The 19,766-nt window shown below is 38.9% G+C and overlaps 1 protein-coding gene and 1 pseudogene across 4 annotated transcripts in view; both read right to left on the reverse strand.

Moving 5' to 3' along the window:
* Positions 1-3,729: 3,729 nt before the first annotated feature.
* Positions 3,730-4,308, reverse strand: LOC106736377 (28S ribosomal protein S36, mitochondrial pseudogene; annotated as a pseudogene).
* A 3,014-nt stretch (positions 4,309-7,322) lies between these two features.
* Positions 7,323-19,766, reverse strand: part of SUN3 (Sad1 and UNC84 domain containing 3) — a 63,026-nt gene continuing 50,582 nt past the window's right edge. For 2 of the 4 annotated variants that reach the window (XM_027765706.1, XM_014593024.1), the window contains exons 7-10: positions 15,607-15,722; positions 13,709-13,876; positions 8,562-8,654; positions 7,323-7,474 (exon numbers count right to left, since the gene is read on the reverse strand). In XM_027765706.1, coding sequence (XP_027621507.1) covers positions 7,355-7,474; positions 8,562-8,654; positions 13,709-13,876; positions 15,607-15,722 — 497 coding nt within the window. In that variant the 3' untranslated portion in view covers positions 7,323-7,354. Of the gene's footprint in view, positions 7,475-7,951; positions 7,995-8,561; positions 8,655-13,353; positions 13,435-13,708; positions 13,877-15,606; positions 15,723-19,766 lie in introns of those variants that run through there. The other 2 variants (XM_027765705.1, XM_027765707.1) reach the window with 2 other exon arrangements.

Consider the following 19,766-nt stretch of genomic DNA (forward strand, 5'->3'; position numbering starts at 1 on the left):
CACACACACACACACACACACACACACCCCTTAAGTTTTTACAATACAACAGGGAAAACAGATGTTCCCGACTCACCTGCAGCTGATAGACACTCTGCATTCCTGAGAAAAGAGCAGTCCCCTTATCTGGACCTGGAGTTTGCAGAGTTTATTCTTACCTTCCCCTAGATCTAGACCATAAAAAGGAGACCCTCCCCACCAAAAGGTGTGAACCTGTGAACCTGCTCAGGTGTGGCTCTGGACACTCTCCCCCAAACTAATAAACTTAACTTCTGCTCATGCTCGTGTTTCTGTATCTGGTAAGTTTTTTATCACTAGCACACCTGCCATACTGCCCCATGGTACCACTGCACATTATCAGTGTTAAGAACTGCTATTTTTATTGTCTTTGACAAATAAGAGATTAGAACCTTGTCTTTTACTTGCTATAAAAAGTGAAGACATTAAAAACAGCTATGACAATTTAAATTATTTTTAAAGTGCAGAATACAAACATTGTGACGTTTTTGCCTAGTTTAAACTATAATATAAAGCTAAATTCTCTTTTACATCCTGGCATACAAATGCTTGCCAAACCAAATGTGAGCTATCATTTTCAGCAATAGGTACTTTTTATTACTTCATAAATTAATTTTGAAATAGTGAACATCACTTATTAAATAAGATCATTGCTACAGAGACCATGATTATAATTAAAGAATGTATCTAGGGGCCAGTATGTGATGTGGTGGTTAAGGCATTGGACTCCCACATAGCCAACCATGGTTTGAGTCCCGGACTTGGATGCTTGCTTTCTCACTTTCTCTCTCTTTCTGGTGCAATTAAAAAATAATAATGATGATGATAAATAAAATTAAGATTTTTAAAAAAATGTATCTAGGACTAGACAGGTGATGTGGCAGTGGTTAAGGCAGCTGGATTCCACATGACCGACTGCACAGTGAGTCCCACACCTGGTGACTTGAAAAGCATTCTGGACATGTATGCAGGCATGTCCAGAGTCCTGAGAGGAGAATAGAGGAGAAGAAATTGAGGTGTGGCCACCCCTTCTGGAGGGAGCTTTCTCATTTTCCCTCTTCTCTTTCTGTCTCTGTCTCCAGTGAGGATATGTGCCCTAAACCAAGAAGAATGTATCTAAACAGGGGCCAGCAGGTGGTATGGTGGTTAAGGTGCTGGGCTCCCACATGCCTGATCATGGTTCAAGTCCTAAGCCTGGTGGCTTGCTTTCTCACTTTCCCTCTGTGTGTGTGAGTGTGTGTGTATGTCTTTCTGGTCAAATAAAATAATAATAATAATTAATTAAATAAATAAAATTTTAAAAATGTATCTAAATAGACTTTGTAAACAATATTTTGTAACACATTGTTCTTTATTGTAATTGCTTAATTTTATGCCATAAAAAGTATAAAAATACTTTTAAATTTAATAGGAAGACAGGTTGGCAAGAATCAAATAATACAGAAATTTTGACCCCCAGAAATATAAAATTTAGCTATAATTATCTTTTTTCCTAGGGAAGAATGAATCTTCTATGTACTGTAGCAACTTCTAAAGACCAAACAAGTTTGGCAAATTGAGTAACTTCAGATTTGATAATTAAATATATAAGCACTTCTTCCCTGCCTTCTTTCCAGATGATTTTGAAGAAGAAATAAAATTACTAGGGCTCTGTAGAAGCCCCATGTGCCACTGAGATGTTTTTGAAATGTCTTTTTCTGCTGTTTTCAGTCTAGCTAGTAAAGAGCTTTCTGATTTAAAACACAGCTGATCCTCAGGGGTTCATAATTTAGGGAAAGTGTTGCTGTTTATTATGCTTGTTTGGGGGAAGGCAATGCTTTCGTCTTGTCTTAGAAACTGAAACACTGGCCCGTTTAAGACATCAGTCAGGATGTACAGCCAGAAGGAAGGCCACCAACCTCCTCACAGCTGTGGAGACAGGAGACTCCACCAAGACAGCTGTCCTGTGTTTGCTAGCTGTCAACCCAACTGCAGGAGGTCCCTGTCTTTCAGCTGCTTGCTCACCTTCTCTGGTCCCTCAAGGGACAAGCGACTATTTACGGCCCTGTTGTTTGCCGTGATATCTGAAATGTTACCCCAGGGGAAGGAGACTGGCATAGCTCAGAGGTTCTCTGTTGATTCTGAAAGGCAGCACTTCTCCTTCCCACATGAAAAATATGAGGGAAAACATACTCCAGAGGTGGCGTTTGTGTCTTTTTTTTTTTTTTATTTAAATCATTCTTTCTTCATTGTATTTCTTTTTTTTAAATTTTTTATTATCATCATAATCTTCTTTATATTACATTGGATTACATGTAACTTTACAGTGTATTACATTGCTTTTTCAAAATGGAATGCCATGCATGTCAGTCAATACAGAGACATTAATCTCCCCGCTTCAACGTTCAATATCTTTTCTATGTTTTCCCCAATCATTATTATTATTCTAATTATTTTTTAAAACAGTCAATCGCTATTTCTCATTTTGCTTGTAAAAATACTTTGCCCATCATGAAGTACTTCTGAGTGTCTTTTGAGAATTATGCTCATTTAAGAGATTGGTTTTTGCTTAGCAGCTTTTCCAAGACTCTGCTCATCTTTTAGATGTCAAGAAAAAATATTCTTCAGTGAATTTTGTGGATGTTAAAATTAGCATTCATGGAACACCTGAGAAGTGTCAGGCATAGTGGCGTGGAGTAGGGATCTGAGGAAGAGCATCACCCTCACTCAGGGGGAGGGAGACCAACATCTCTTGGGTGTCTGGTATGTTTTTTTCTTTCTTCATTTTATTTTTTAAGAGAAATTTTTAGTATAGGGTATGTGTGCTCGCAGGAGAGAAAGACAAAAAGATAGAAAGCAAGAAATCACTCCATAGGGGGGACGGCTACATCACAATCCCTTCTCCTCCACTCTCCTTTCAGGAGAGTACAGAGAGACCTTAGAATATGAATCCAGCCCTTCCGTGGGTCAGCATCATGGAGTGCTGTGTTATAATGCACCAATGCAGTTGGCTGGGTTTATTTTTTATTTATTTATTTTATTTATTATTATTTTTTTAAATGTATGGAAGAAATTTTATTTTGCTTTGAAAGGTTTTAATTTCACAATATATAACCTTGGCACAGAAAGGCCCTATTAAAGTGTTACAAATTGCTTAATAAGATCAATATTTAGGTTGATTGATGAGGCTTTCAGATATTAAGTATGAGAAAGCTAATGGTTATCAGGATTTGCATACGTGATCACAATCAAAATGATAAAATAAACCAAAGACTGAAGTTTAACACCCCCAAAAGATAATTGCAATTTCTAGTGAAACATTTATTCTTATCCTATGTTCATTTCCATCTTTTACTTTCATTTTATATTGACTTTTAAAAAAAATACGGACTACATAAAATCTTTTGTGTTATCTTTTCAATCCTAATACTAATCTCCTATTGTATCTCTATTGTTTTGTCATCTAGAGTATGATACCCTTATTAAGCCAGTTATACTTACTAAAGTTTGTGAATGAAAAAAGAGAAGACAAATAATAATTAGTTCACTGATCCTCATTCAATTTTAGAAAAATTATGTCCCTAAAATAGTAATGCTGCCTGGTAAATTCTTTCCATGCCTAAACAGAAATGGAAAGAAAAGTGAAATTATGAGAAAGCTATGGCAGTTTATTAGACACTGTGTTTTTAATAGTTCAAAACTGATGATACTTAATAATCAAGAGTAAATTAATAGGCTAACATGTAAAAATGCATACTTTACTAAGTATAAAGTATATAAATAATTAGGTAAGCTTGGAGCTGACCAAGATACATAAATTAGGAGATACAAGTGTCTATCTAAATATTCTATATTTCTCTTTTTTACAGAAAATTTATTAAAGTAAATTGTTTAATATACAATTTCTCATTTGTCATTTTAGAAGTCCTTTATTGCAAAGACAATTCTTCTTTCTGATGCAAACAGCAGCCACAGTGATTACTCTGGGACACCACGTTGGTTAAATTCAGTTTCTTCTTGAGACACCAGTTTCCTTCTGTATTTTGGAGGTTACGTTTTTATTATTTCTGCCATGTCTGGTGGACTCTGATACATCAGCAAATCTGGCGATTTACTTCCCTTAGAATGCTGTGAAACTGCAGAAGAATGGGATGGCAGCCCTACTGACCTCAAAGCTTCTGATACATTCATTGGGTTAAGGATGGTCTCTTCTGTCAGGAAACCTTATTAATGGTGTATGTGGCTTCACTACCTGCACGACCCTGCTAGCAGACGCCATCTTGATGCCCATCATGACCCCAGAGAAGGGGCAGCTTCTGGGAGGCTGGGTTTATTTTAATGTATATGTTTTAGTCTTTTAAAAACTTTTGAGGGGCCAGCCAGTTGGTATAGTGGTTAAGACTCTGGATCCCACATGACTGACTAGACAGTTTGAATCCCAGATCCAGCAGTTTGAAAAGCAGACTGGGTGCATGTGTGTGCATGCCCAAAATCCCAAGAGGAGAATGGAGGAGAGGGAATTGTATCATGGACATCACCCTTGTTTTCTCACATTCCCTCTTTCTTTCTCTCTGTTTCTCTGATAAGCACATGTGGTCTATAGCAAATAAAAATAAAAAAACTTTCGAAATTGAATTTATGGAATATTTATAAATATAGGCAGAAGAGTATAATGAGCCCCCACAGACTGGCAGCATTCAATTTCAGTCATTATTTTATGACCAACTGATCCCCTCCTTCATTTCTCTTTATGTTATTTTGAAAAAGATCCAAGATGTATCATTTCATATATAAATATGTAAATGTATAAATCATAGGATGAGAATTAGTTTAAACAAAATTATAGTAACATTATGACACACACCAGAAATTACATGTTAACAATAACTCTTAACTGAAATACTGTTAAAGGACATTTAAAATAATAATAATTCTTTATTATCTCATAACTGTCCCATAAACAACATGTTTTTTCTTGACTTTTAATTGAGATCAAGTTACATTTGTAAATTAATTTAGGGATAACTGATGCCTATATCTAGTTTTTCAGTCCAAGGATATGATATGTCTTTCTGTTTATTGAAATTTTCTTTTAATCATTCATCACTATTTAGGATTTTCCTTATATAAATATTTTACTTTTTTCTTTGATGTTTTTATCTTTGCTGTGGCTTTTGCAGATTATACAGTCGAACTGCTTGTTGTTTGTATTTATAAATAATGTTGATTTGTGTGTGTGTATGTGTGTGTTTTGAGAGGTTTTTGCTATAGGGCACATAAACTCTCTAAAGAGACAGAGACAGAGAAACAGAAGGTGAGAAATCACCACCCAGGAAGGATGGCCACGTTACAATCCCTTCTCCTCCATTCTCCTGTGATTTGGGGCATGCACGCGCACACACACCTGGCCGATGTAAGATTTTAGCCACCAGGTCTGGGACTCAACCCATGGTCAACTATGTGGGAGTCCAGCAATGTAACCATTACACCATCTGTTGGTCCCTATATGTGGTATTTTGTGTCTGCTAACTTACTGAAGTTTTTCCTTGTTTGTAATTTTTTAATTTAAAGTTTTGAAATTTTTATTCATGATAGAGAGCATGTGTGTGAGTGAGAGAGAATGAGAGACCAAAAGAGAGAGAGAAGTAGAGAGAAAGCACTCCCCACTGTGGCCTGGTCATGCTCGAATCCTTTTCCTCTAATTCTCCATCCAATCAGGATCCTGGACACATATACATGAACCAGGTGTGAAACCAATAAGGATGGGACTTGAACCCAATTGGCCGTGTGGGATCTGGCTCCCTTTGTGTAGTGCCTAACTACTGTACCACAGGACTGACCCTCTACAGTATTTTTTTTAAAGGTTTTTTGCCAAAAGATGCAAGCACTCACCAGAGAGAGACACAGAGAAGGAAAGTGAGAAATCACTGCCCAGAGGGAGGAATGGCCACATCACAATCCCTTCTCCTCCTTTCTTCTCTTGGGATTTTGGACATGCATGCACAACGTTATTTTCTGGGACTCAAACCAGTATCGACCATGTGGGTTTTGCTATAGGGCACATAAACTCTCTAAAGAGACAGAGACAGAGAAACAGAAGGTGAGAAATCACCACCCAGGAAGGATGGCCACGTTACAATCCCTTCTCCTCCATTCTCCTGTGATTTGGGGCATGCACGCGCACACACACCTGGCCGATGTAAGATTTTAGCCACCAGGTCTGGGACTCAACCCATGGTCAACTATGTGGGAGTCCAGCAATGTAACCATTACGCCATCTGTTGGTCCCTATATGTGGTATTTTGTGTCTGCTAACTTACTGAAGTTTTTCCTTGTTTGTAATTTTTTAATTTAAAGTTTTGAAATTTTTATTCATGATAGAGAGCATGTGTGTGAGTGAGAGAGAATGAGAGACCAAAAGAGAGAGAGAAGTAGAGAGAAAGCACTCCCCACTGTGGCCTGGTCATGCTCGAATCCTTTTCCTCTAATTCTCCATCCAATCAGGATCCTGGACACATATACATGAACCAGGTGTGAAACCAATAAGGATGGGACTTGAACCCAATTGGCCGTGTGGGATCTGGCTCCCTTTGTGTAGTGCCTAACTACTGTACCACAGGACTGACCCTCTACAGTATTTTTTTTAAAGGTTTTTTGCCAAAAGATGCAAGCACTCACCAGAGAGAGACACAGAGAAGGAAAGTGAGAAATCACTGCCCAGAGGGAGGAATGGCCACATCACAATCCCTTCTCCTCCTTTCTTCTCTTGGGATTTTGGACATGCATGCACAACGTTATTTTCTGGGACTCAAACCAGTATCGACCATGTGGGATCCAGTGCCTTAACCACCATGCCACCTGCGGGCCTCTACAATATTTTAAAAATAGACCTTATTGCATTTCAAGGAATTTGTCAAATTGTCTACAAAGAGTCATGGTCAGAATGCCTCAGTGGCTCTTACCTCTCACTTACGAATCACCTGTCTCTTATCTAATAGCACTGACCAGCACCTTCTAGATCAGTGGTAAGTGACAGTGTAACAGTGGACATCCATGCCTGGTATAGAAGAATAAATAAGTGAAGGCAGAGATGCTATTCAGAGGAAGACTGTTGAAAGTTTCACCTTCTTTTAAATACAGAATCACTTTTCTATTGTAACAATATGATGAATCCTTAAAAACAAAACACCACGAGGATATTGAATTTACTTTCATATTTTTATTAGTAAAATTCATTCTCTTTTTATTGGCAAACATGAGCCACTCTGAGGTTTCTCTCACACTCTCATGGGTGAGGAATCCTCTAAGAAATGAAGAATCCTTGAATATTCTGGAGGAGCATAATCCTCTGAACCACCTAAATGTGATCCTCCGGGGTGCCGTGAACCCGGAATCGATATAAACAAGTGTACTTCAGGTGCCCCCAGTTGCTAAGGATATTAAGTTTCACACATAATAAAGATTCAGAAACTTTATGCTGAAAATAAGAAAAGATAGCATTAATACCTTTATAAAGAAATCTATCTCATGGAATCCCAATAAATACTGATATAATGGAAAATTTTAAATTTCTTTCCTTCCTAACAGGAATGTTTTCAAAGACCACTCTAATGGATGAGAAATGAACTAATGAAAGTAAAACCTCATGAAAAGACAAACAGAGAGGAAGGAAGAAAATACAGTGGTCTAGGTGTACCCATGCCTCTGCTGCCAAGGTCCTCCCCCACCCCCCTGGCCCTTGCTGGCTGTGTGTGTGTAAGTATGTATGTGGGTGCTTATACAAAAACCAGACCCATGAAGCCAACTATGAAAACAAATGTATAAGACCAACTGTGTGTGGCTACATCAGCAAACATGAAACTCATTAATACATTCATTTCTAGTACATCTATTGTTTTGCACTTAGATTTTCCTCACCATTAGCCAAGAAGTATCATAAAGCATTTGTTCTTACGTGGTATGAGATGCTTTCTACACTTCCCAGTTGCCTTCTGTGGCTAATGGGAAATCATGAAAATATGTTTATACACTTATAGTGGATTTCAGGGAGGTTATAAGTTAAGAGGTGATTTTTTTTTTTCTTCCATTAGGTTAGGAAGAAAGTTTTACTTTTATCACCTAGTATTAAATGTTTATTCTCTCTTCCTCTGACTTCTTTTCTGTATCCACCCAGCTCCTATTGCATCCTCATCTCAACCCCTTTATCGAAGGAAGATGAGAGAGTGACTACCAAATATAATAGTACCAAGGGAACAGAATAGTTAAGAGAAAGACTGAGAAACTAAATATACATACACACATACAAACATATGTACATACATATATGTATATATATATATAATAGCATCTGTTGAAGAAATTGACTTAGAAACTGCTTTTGTATTTGCCTGTCTCTTGCACTAAAATCCACCTCAACACCAAGAACTAAGAATTAAAGTTCAGATAAGCTTTGCTTACTCTTGCTTTCGTAGTAAGTACTCTCCTACGCCACTTTGCATGAAACCATCCTGATAAACCCATCTTAGTAGTGGGGACCCTATTATCATTCCCACAGCTCCCGTTACCTGGAGTCCAAATGTCTGAACAGTGGTTCCTGTTTTGTTGTATATAAATTGACCTAGGAAAATTTCTTCTCCTTCACATTTTTTTGTGATGCCCTATAAAGCAAGCAAGAGATATGGAGGGTGTAGTGAAGGACTGTTCAGTTAAGATAAATGGATGCAGTGCATGCTCAAGTTAGCAGCAGCTTGGCAGACAGCTTCATGTGTCCACCAGGGACAGGGTGATGTGCAGGTGACAGGCCTGGCCTGTGTACCCAGAGGGCATTTGACTCAGGGTGAATGAGACCAGAGGCTGTGGCAGGACAAGCTGGATAGCTAGAGAGAAGAGATGATAGATAGGTAGAAGGCAGCTAGCTAGCTAACTAGAAGGTAGAAGATAGCTATAGATGGATAGATGATAGATAGATAGATGATAGATAGGTAGATAGAAAGACAGAAGGTGATAGATAAATAGAGATAGAGATAGATAGATAGATGATAGATAGATAGATATAGACAGATGATAAATGAAAGATAGATGACAGGTAGCTAGCTAGCTGATACACGGAGAAAGAGCAAACCTTATTATTAACTCGGCTTAGTAATTATATTGACGGTCGGCATACTTTGAATAGAACAAAAACCAAATGATTAGTTCCAATGTTGACCCAACATCTTCTGAAATCAGATAAACTTTAATCACCATTTTTTAAATGTAAAAACAAAAAATTACATTTAAAAAAATTCCCATAGGGTACATGTACACTGTAGAGAGAGAGAGTGGGATGTGGCCACACCACAATCTCTTCTCCATTTCTCTATCCTGTCAGAATTTGGGGCATTCATGCATATGTGCCTTGGATGTTTTTCAAGCTACCGGGGCTGGGATTCAAACCACAGTTGCTATGTGGGATCTGGCTACCAATGCATAGTGCTTAACCACTGTATCATGGGCTAGCCCCCAATCATCAGACTTTTATCACATATATAACTCCCTTTAAAAAGTAAGCTTTAGTTGATAGAAATATTGATAATTTGTATGCCATTTCCCTTGTACTTTTTACCCTCCTTCTCTACCCCTTGAATTGAAGCTCTTTGAGAGGAGAAGGCACTGATACAAAATAAGTTATTTTGTAACTCTAAAGCTCATTTTGTAAATCTAAAGCTAGGTTCCTGAAGTATGGTAAAACAACAAAATACAGTTCATTTAGTTCAATCATTTTATAGTGAAAATATTAATATTAAAGCATAATAATTTTTATCTAAAGAATTGGATAAAGTACCAGCAGATGATATGATAATTACATCACTGGACTCCCATGTATTTGACCATGGACCATGTTCACATCCTGGGCCCAGTGGCTTAAAACACACTGGGCACGTGTGCGTGCATGCCCAAAATCCCAAGAAGAGAATGGAAGAGAGGGGATTGCAGTACGGCCATTCCCCCTGGGAGGTGACATCTTGATTTCTGTCTTTCTGTCTCTCTGGCAAGTGCACATGTCCTATGGCAAAAATCTCTCTTCAAAAAATAAAATAATTCAATGCGTTATGATTACATAATATACTCACGATTACATACACATGTAATTGAGTCATGTATGTATACAGAGATAGGCATATATGAATCAAGTCACATACTGTTCCTTCAAGAGAGGAACACTATTTTTATTTCCACCTTATTTATGATGCTGTCTCACTTCACTTGATTCACAAATTTTCTAACATAGAAGAAAATGATGAAAAGCAGTTTTTCTTAGTACGTGATTCTTTCCTAATGGAGTCATCCATAATCCCTTCAACTAATGAGCAACTGTGTGCACCTCTCTGAGACAGGGCTTGATCTGTTCAAACTCACCCTAACTCAACTTTTTAGACACCTATCACAGGTTGAGCAAGCTGGTCTTCAGGATAGGAGTCCTCTATTTTGTGACCTCAAAATCATGGAATTTAGAGGCATTCAGACAATGGACAAGAAGGCTGTTTAACACTCAGCACCTCACCAGACAGTGAGAGTAACAGAAACAGATGGAGGTAAATCATATACCTATGAGGAAAACACGGAAGTAGACACTGTTATAATTTGGAAAATGGCTTGTCCCTCAAGGGTTCATGTTTTGGAGTTTGGTCCCCAGTATGATGACTTTGGGAGGTGGCGAGACCTTTAAGAGCTGAGACCTAGTGGAGGGTGTTTGGATCATGAATATATTAATGCTATCTTTTGAGACCTAGTGAGTTCTAGGAAGGGATTAGTTCTCGTAAAACAGGTTGTTATAGAAAGAAGATGGCTGCCTCCAGATGTCTCTCTCTCTCTCTGCACCTGCTCACCTCCCTTTCTGCTTCTTTTGGCCAGATTGTGACAGCCATGTGCCTATGGCTACCAGCCTCATGCCTATGGACTTTCTATCTACTGTAATCATGAGTTGAATAAGCCTCTATTCCTTGTAACTCACCCAATCTCAGGTATTTCTGTTGGCAACACAATAGTAGGCTAAGACACACACTAAGACAAAAAATATGGAGAGGGCCAAATGTTACCTGGAGTAAACACAAATGGCTCTGGCTGCAGGGGAACCAGGCTCATCCAAGTCTTGAGACTTACTATAGGTCTCCAGAAAGGCCTAGGGACTGGAGCCTCATGGGAAGGGGAGGGTACAGCAGAGGCCCAAATCTGAGGCGTGGCTGATAGTCATTTCACAAAGTAGTCAGAGCTCCTGCTATGACACCAGCCTAGCCCAACAGCTCTAAGATGGCCAATGGTGTAGCCCAAAGTACTGAACAAAATAAGAGGCTCAAGCCAGGTCCTACACTGAGCGATGTGCCTTGGCCCTGGTCTCTCCAGCAGCTCCCACTGTGTAGCTAGCTAAGCTAATCCCTCCTAGGCACAAGACTTCGGGATTCCTCTCAAGTCACCTTGCCTGATATCAGCCTCTGGGGACTTTAGAACAAATAGCCCACCCATGTTATCCCACCTGCAAAGGTCACCATTAAACCCTACTGTGTGTGTGAAGCTTTCGGCCAGCTCTGTACCAGTTGATTCATAATGCAACTGAGAAGCATCACAGACATTTGAGAAAGCACCTTACAGAGAAGTTAGAGATCTTACAGCTCAGTGGGAAAGTGGTACTTGGAAATAAATAATGGGGAAAAGACATTTTAAAAAATTGTAATTACTGTCAATTAATATTTCCAGAGGCATAATAGAAGATATCGCAGCCATAAAAGAAAAATTTTAGACTCTAAAAAAGGGGAATATTTACAGAAACAAAGTCTTAGAAAGTATAATTATGATAGCAGAAATGAAAATTTCAACATGGATTAAAATATAAGTTGATAAAATATTCCAAAGGTGGAACAAAAACAGAAGAAAAATAATAGAGAAATGATTTAAAAAAAAAAAAAAACAATAGGGTGGATGGTAAGTTGAATCCTCAGGATGCAGAAATGAAGTCCCATGATAACGGCTGTGTATCAGGTCTACCTAGCAACAAACCAGATTGGAGCACAAAGCAGAGGGCTCCAGAAGGGATATCTCAGTAAAGAAATTAAGAGAAGAGAGGAGGGAGGGGAGGGGAGGTGGGGAACAGAGGGGAGAAAACAAAATAAAGAAATTTTGTAATTGATATGACATGGTTTAACATAACAGGAAAATGTTTGTACTTCAAAAAAGTGTTTGGAAATATGTTAATGATAAGAATAAAGAAGACTAAGTAAATGAAATAAAATTAAGGCAATTATTCTCGGCTACATTTTTACAAAAACCTACCCCCCAAAAAAGAAAAGAAAAGAAAATATTATACAAGGACACTGTATGGCTCAACTGAGAACAATATTTTTCACATAGTCACCCTTAAAACATTGACTATTGATCGAAACAGAAAGGAAGACACACAGCCTAGCAGTGTTTCAAACATTAACCAGAATTAACCATGTGACTCAGCAATTGTAATCTTGGGTTTTTGTTTCCCAAGAGAAATGAAAACCAATGTCCGTACACAAACTTGTACACAAATGTTCACAGCAGCATTATTCATAACAGCTGAAAAGCAGAAAGAACTCAAATGGCCTTCAACTAGTGATAGGATCAACAAAATGTTTATTCATACAATGAAATATTGTGTCTTCAGAAAAGTCGCGACGTATTTTTTTTATGCGAAAATGTGTCGCGACTTTTCTGACAACCAGATACTATTCAGCAATAAAAACGAAATGAATGATGGCCAGTAGGTGGTGCGGGGTTAAGGTACTGTACTCCTACACGGCCTACTAAGGTTTGAGTCCTGGACCTGGTGACTTAAAACTCACACCAGGTGCATGAGTGTGTGCCCAAACGCCCAAGTGAAGAACGGAGAAGAGATTATGGCATGGCTACTCTCCCGATGGGAGAGTTCTCATTTTCCCTCTCTCTGTCTCTCTCTCTGGCGAGTACATGCACCCTATAGCAAAAATCTAAACAATAATAATAATAATAATAAAATGAATATTGACAGATGGATGAATCTTGAAAACATTAGGCTAAGTGAAAGATGCCATTCACAAAAGCCCACGTTATATGAATTGATGTGAAATGACCAGATAGGTAAATTTATGGAGATGGTAGATTTGTGGGGAGTGCAAAGGGGGTAAGAGGGGATAGGGAGCATGGAGTTTCTTTTTAAGGTGATAAAAATGTCCCCAAATTGACTGTGTTGAAGGATACACAACTCTGAATATATTAAAAGTCACTGAAGTGTACACTTTTAATGGAAAATTAAATACCATCTGAATTATATCTTCGTAAGTTGTTTTGTTAAATAAGACATAAACATATTGGGTGATAGGAAACCTTGGAGGAGAGCTAATCTTCATTTTCCCTTGGAAGATGTCTGCAAATAGCAAATAACCTTCACTGGAAAGCCTAGAAATAAAAGTAAAAGCAAATACAGAAACCACATCCTATTGGGGGTTCTCTCTCTCTCTCTTTCTCTGATGAGCACATGTGCCCTCTGGCAAATAACAAAACCACTTCATCTACCCTTGTCATTGTGTACATGGGAAAGCAGAGGTCCAGCACGTGAGTGAGACAGCTAGTTAGTTGCATCATTAAGATGAAAGTACAGACCCTGGGAATTCCCAGTCAACCACCTTCAACCACAACCCACTCTGAATGACAGATTTAGGCAGCTTCTCACATAGACGGAAAATTCCTTTGGTGCACTGGTGATGTTTCCTGAGGGAGACACCTTCTCTGAGATGTGCTCTATGGTAACAGCTGTCGGTATGATCTTCCTGGCCAGCTTTATTAGAGTATGACCCTGAGAACCCGGAAATGCCCAGCACTTTCCAGGGTGGACATCTGGCTGGAAAGAAAGCAGCAAATTAATCTCTTAGCAGGCTATATAAAACCCACCCCTACAATACTGGACAGCTAATCACTATTGGTGATGGATTTCTCTTATTTCTACAATATAAAAGCATTATGTGAGATGTATAGCACACAGTAAAGCTTCCAAGACACCACTAGGTTCAGTTTTTCTTCTTGGGCACTTTATACTTAGACTTTACGCTTATATCAATAACGGCCCTTCATTAGATGAACATGTTTTCTTTCATTGCTCCAACTAGACTCTAAGTTGCAAAAGGCAGCTAGAGGGTGTGAATGATAGTCACCATGCTGATGGCTATGGTGGTGGTGTTGAAGACAGTGGTGGTGGCTGTGATTAGTGTGGTGGTGGTAGTAGCAGTGCCTTATATTCATGAAAATGGTGGCTCATATTCATGATGGTGGTGATGACTTTGATGGTGATGGTGGTGAGAACAGTGGTGGTGACGGGGATGATAATGGTGATGACAGTGATGGTGATGCCGGTCCTGGTAGTAAAGAAGAAAAATGAGGTCTACCATTTTCTAGATGTCAGTTATAGCCTGGAATAGTATCTGTGGGTTTGCCTCTGATGGTACTTCTAAATTGAAAATTGATTTCAGGTGTGTAAATCATCAATGATCGGTAAGAAATGCTCTATTGTCTCTTTCCGTCTATTGCCTTCAGAGTTGAACCAAAAGGTCCAGTGGACATCTTATTTGAAGATTTCTCCTGTTACACTGGACTTAATAAGAACACATGGTCTGAACAGACTTCTCACAGTACTATCACTTAGGGGACAAGCATTTCCAATAAGCCTTTGTTGAATGATTGATGCTTTTAATGGAAAGGGAGACCACAAAATCAACTTAAAGAAAAGATGGAATTTCCTTTTTGATTTCTTTTTAATTTTCATTTACTGACCATAAAATAAGTAATTCATACACCAGTAATGACTAATTTTTTAAAGGATTTTATCATAGGGTACATGAGGTCACTGGAGAGAAAGTGAGAGAGAAAGCGAGAAGTGACACCTCCCCCACCCCCGAGAGGATGGCCATACCCCAATTCCTTCTTTTCCATTCTCTTCAGGATTTGGGGCATTCATGCACATGCACCCAGCATGATTCCCAAGCCATCATGTCTGGGACTCAAACCACAGTCAGCCATCTGGAAGTCCAGAGCCATAACCACCACACCACCTCCTGGCCCCATGTAATGATTATTAAAAATTTAAGGAAGTCGAGCCAGTCAGTTGTGTGATGGTTAAGGTGGCTAGATCCTACATGGCCAACTGCACAGTGCAGGTCCCAGACCTAGCAGCTTGAGAAATATGATGGGCACATGTGCATGAGCGCCCCAAACACAGAAAGGAGGAAAGGATGAAGGAGAAGGGCTTCTGGAGTGACCATGCCTCATGGTGGGGTGGGGATGCTTTCTCACTTTCCTCTTTCTCCCTCTTTCCGGCAAGCACATGTTCCCTCTGGCAAAAATGTTAGTATATATCAGGTTGTCAGGAAAGTCACGACACATTTTTTGCATAGAAAGATATAAAATAAAAAACATGCCATGATTCTCCCGATGACCTAATATTTTATAAGAGTTGATTTCAGGTTCTATACATGTTCAGAGACTTACATTTCCTCTATTTTAAACATACTATTTTCATAATAAATAATAAGGACAAAATTCTAAAATAGAAATGGGTTATTCTAATTTAGCTTTTACCTGAAGAATAATATCTGGAGGCATTTCATAATTTAGGAAACCTATCCCATGCCAGTACAATTTTGCCTTATTATTTTTGTAACTTTCTGAGGTCCCAGCTTCAATGATAGAGGCTCCTAAAATTATAAGATAATTTTTAAAAGAAAAATTACATATATAACTCATATCATTTAGATTTTTAGAAATAATTGTTTATTTAATTTCATTTATCATTATTATTTTTTAATTTGACCAGAGGGAGACAGAGAGAGAGAGGGAAAGTGAGAAAGCAAGCTGCCAGGTCTGGGTCTCAAAGCATGGTGGGCCATGTGGGACTCCAGCGCCCCAACCACCACACCACCTGCCAGCCCCTTAGGTTTTAATGATACCTTTGGAAAACTATTACTGGGAAAATAGTAAATGAGATAAAATTCATACTCAGGAATCATAGGCAAAGTGTGACAGTTTGATTACCTCTGAAAGTTTGTCATTTTGAGAAAGTCATATTGGTTCTGTGAACTTACACAACATTTCTGAAACTGATGTGATAACAAATTGAATTCTGAAACAATTGAATTAAAGATGGAAATAGTATATAGATTCTGTTTATCATATATCTAAAAAGACATGAGGGATCTTTCAAAAGTTCATGGGAAATGTGTATTATGAAAAAGCTATGCATGGATTGCAGAAATTTTCTGTACCAAAATGAACTCATACTTTAATCCCAGTTTTCATGAGCTTTTTGAAGTCCTCTCATCTATGGACCTTCATATTATTATTATTTTTTAAGAGGTTTTTGCTATAGGGTGCATGCGCTCACCAGAAAGACAGAGGCAGAGAGATAGAAAGCTAAAAATCACTCCCCAGGGTGGATGGCCATGCAGCAATCCCTTCTCTTCCATTCTCCTTTCGGAATCTTGGGCATGCACACACACGCACCTGGAGTGAGTTTAAGCCACTGGGTCTGGGACTCAAACCGCAGTTGGCTACATGGGAGTTCAGCAACATAGCTATTATGCTAACTGCTGGACCTTCATATTTTAAAAGTTCCTGGCAGTCCTGTGTACTCCAAAAGAAAGAAAGCAAAAACTCAACAATGTCATTAATGCTTTTCAAGTTATATTTGTAATAGTAGTTTTACAGATTCATTGAACTTTACCTTTATTCAAAGAAACATAAAATATCTCATCAAATATTATCCTTTCAGGCTATTGCATTTTTAAAAGCAAAATGTATTATAAACATAAGAAATAAGGAAAATTCAAAAATCGCTTTCTCAACTGTCATTTAGATAACACAATAGGAAGTTAATTAATGCATGTGCTTGGGCCAGCACGTAGCATGGAGGTTAAGACATCTGGACCCCACGTGGCTGGCTGCGCAGTTCAAGATCCAATGACTTGAAAATCGTGCCAGGCAGATGTACGTGCATGTCCAAAATCCTGAGAGAAAAATGAACAAGAAAGACTTGTGGTGCAGCTATTCCCCCCGGAGTGTAATTTCTCACTTTCCCTCTTTCTCTCTCTCTTTCTGGTGATCACATGCACTCTATAGCAAACAAAGAAACAAAAATGTTCTTGACCAATATCTGATCACCAGTACTTTTTTCTAGGATGGCACAATTTGAAATAGTAAATGTGTACCAGATTTGTCAGATTTAGTAAATAAAAATATACAACTCCCATTTACATCTGAATTTTAGGTACACAAAATAATTTTTAGTAATAGTTATGTCTCATACTATTCTGGAGATATATTTATACTAAAAAAATGTATTTCTCATTTGTTTAAAATTCGTACTTACCTGAGCATTCTTTGTTTTACCTGGCAACCCTAGGCATACCTTGTTCCTAAAGTTGATACGACTCAACAATTAATTTTCCTAACTCAACTGGCTGAACAGCACTACACTTGCAAGTAACTATTGTGAGGGCTGATACCCCACCTCATCTTTTCAAGAAAAAAATGTATGTTGTGGTATTGTGGGGGTTTTAAATGATTTATATTTAGTTCCGTTTTTATTCATTCTTTTTATTTATTTATTTTTAAGGTTTTTGCCATAGGGTGCATGAGGTAGCTGGAGAGAGACAGGGAAATACTAAGAGAGGGAAAGTGAGAAATTACCTCCCGAGAGGGTATGGCCATGCTGAAATCCCTTCTCCATTTTCCTCCTAGGATTTTGGGTACACACACACACACACACACACACACACACACGCATGCATGCACACACACCTGGCATGATCTTCAAGCCACTGGGTCCAGGACTTGAAATGTAGTCAGCTATGTGGGAGTCCAGTGCCTTAACAACTACACCACCTGCTGGCCCTCTTTTTATTTTTTAATCAGCTTTATTGAGATCTCTTTCATACACCATACGGTTCACCCACTTAGCCTGTACAGTTAATTCATTATTTTCTAGTATTTTCACAGAGGAGGGCAAGCCATCACCAATTTTCTAACCAATTCGAAAACATTTAATCAGCCACATCCATAGCAATGGACAGTTGTTCCCCATTGTCCCAAATCTTTCAATGCCAGCTTAGGCCTTCACTAATCTACTCTCCATCCCAGAATAGATTTACCTACTCTGGGCATTCCTTTTGCTGTTTCTCTGTAGTCATCCCAGTATTAGCCTTTTGAATACGATTACTTCCATTTAGCACAATGCACTTGAAGTTCATGAGTACCAATAGTTCATTCATTGTAGTGCCTGTTGGATAGTATTCCACTGTTTGGATGCAACACAGTTCTCACTCATCTGTTGAAAGGCATTTGGATTATACCAGTTTGGGTGATTATAAATACAGTTACTATAGACATTCACATACGGGTTTTGATGTGTATGGGAGTTTTCATTTCTCCTAGATAAACACCTAGAGGTGGAACTGCAGAGTGATAAGGTATTATCTATGCCTTTATAATGCATTGCCAAACTGTTTTCCTAAAGGGCTGCACTGTGTTACATTCTCAGCAGTAGTGTATGATTGCTGCAGTTGCTTCATGCTATGGTATGGCCAGATTTTGTGTGTCATTCTAATAGGTGCATGGTGGTATATCATTGTGGTTTTAATTTGCATTTCACTTGTGAATAATAATGCTGAGATTTGTGTGTGTGTGTGTGTGTGTGTGTGTGTGTATGTGTGTGTGTGTGTGTTTTACATTCCTACTTGTGTATCTTCTTCCAGGAAGTGGCTTCCAAATTTTTTGCCCATTTTTTAATGGAGTTATCTATGATTAAAGCTTGGGAGTTTTAAAAAGAGTATGGATACAGGGGCTAGCAGGTGCACAGTGGCTAAGGTACTAGACTTTCCCATGGCCGACCGCAATTTGAGTCCTAGACCTTGCAGCTTGAAACTCACACTGGGCACGTGTGCATGGGTGCCCAAAATCTTGAGAGAAGAATGGAGAAGGGATTGTGGCATGACCATCCCCTGTGGGGGGAAGTGATTTCTTGCTTTCCCTCTCTCTGTATCTCTGTCTCTCTCCTCTCTGGTGGACACATGTACCTCATGAAAAAAAACCTTTAAAAAAATCTTGGGGAGGGACCAGCAGTTAGCGTAATGGCTATGTTTCTGGACTCCCACGTAGTCGACTGCGGTTTGCGTCCTGGACCCGGTGGCTTGAAACTCACGCCCGGCGTGTGGGCGTGCATGCCCAGGATCCCGAGAAGAGAATGGAGGAGAGGGAACTGTGGCATAGCCCTCCCCCCTGGGGGGTGATTTCTCGCTTTCTAACTCTCTGTCTCTCTGTCTGGCGAGTGCACGTGCCCTATGGCAAAAACCTCCCCCCCCCCAAAAAAAAAGTCTTGGGACCAGAAAATGGTGTAATGATTATGTTACTGGACTTCCATGTAGTTGACTGTGGTTGGAGTCACAGACCCAGCAACTTAAAACTCAACACCAGGCATATGTGTGTGTGTGCCCATCCCAAGAGGAGAATAGAGGAAAAGGGATTTCAGTGTGGCCATCACCCCTGAATGGTGATTTCTCACTTCCTGTCTCTCTGGCAAGCACACATACCCTATGGCAAAAATCTCTCTAAAAGCCTGTTACTTGTCATTTCATTTTCTTAATTGTCTTTTGCAGAGCAGAATTAATTTTGATGAAGTTCAAATTATTCTTTCTTTACCTTTTATATTTGACAAATCTTTTCCTAACTCAGGTGCAAAAGATTTT

The sequence above is a fragment of the Tupaia chinensis genome, unplaced genomic scaffold (genome assembly GCF_000334495.1).
Source record: "Tupaia chinensis unplaced genomic scaffold, TupChi_1.0 Scaffold139484_1, whole genome shotgun sequence".
In the NCBI taxonomy this organism is placed as follows: Eukaryota; Metazoa; Chordata; class Mammalia; order Scandentia; family Tupaiidae; genus Tupaia; species Tupaia belangeri.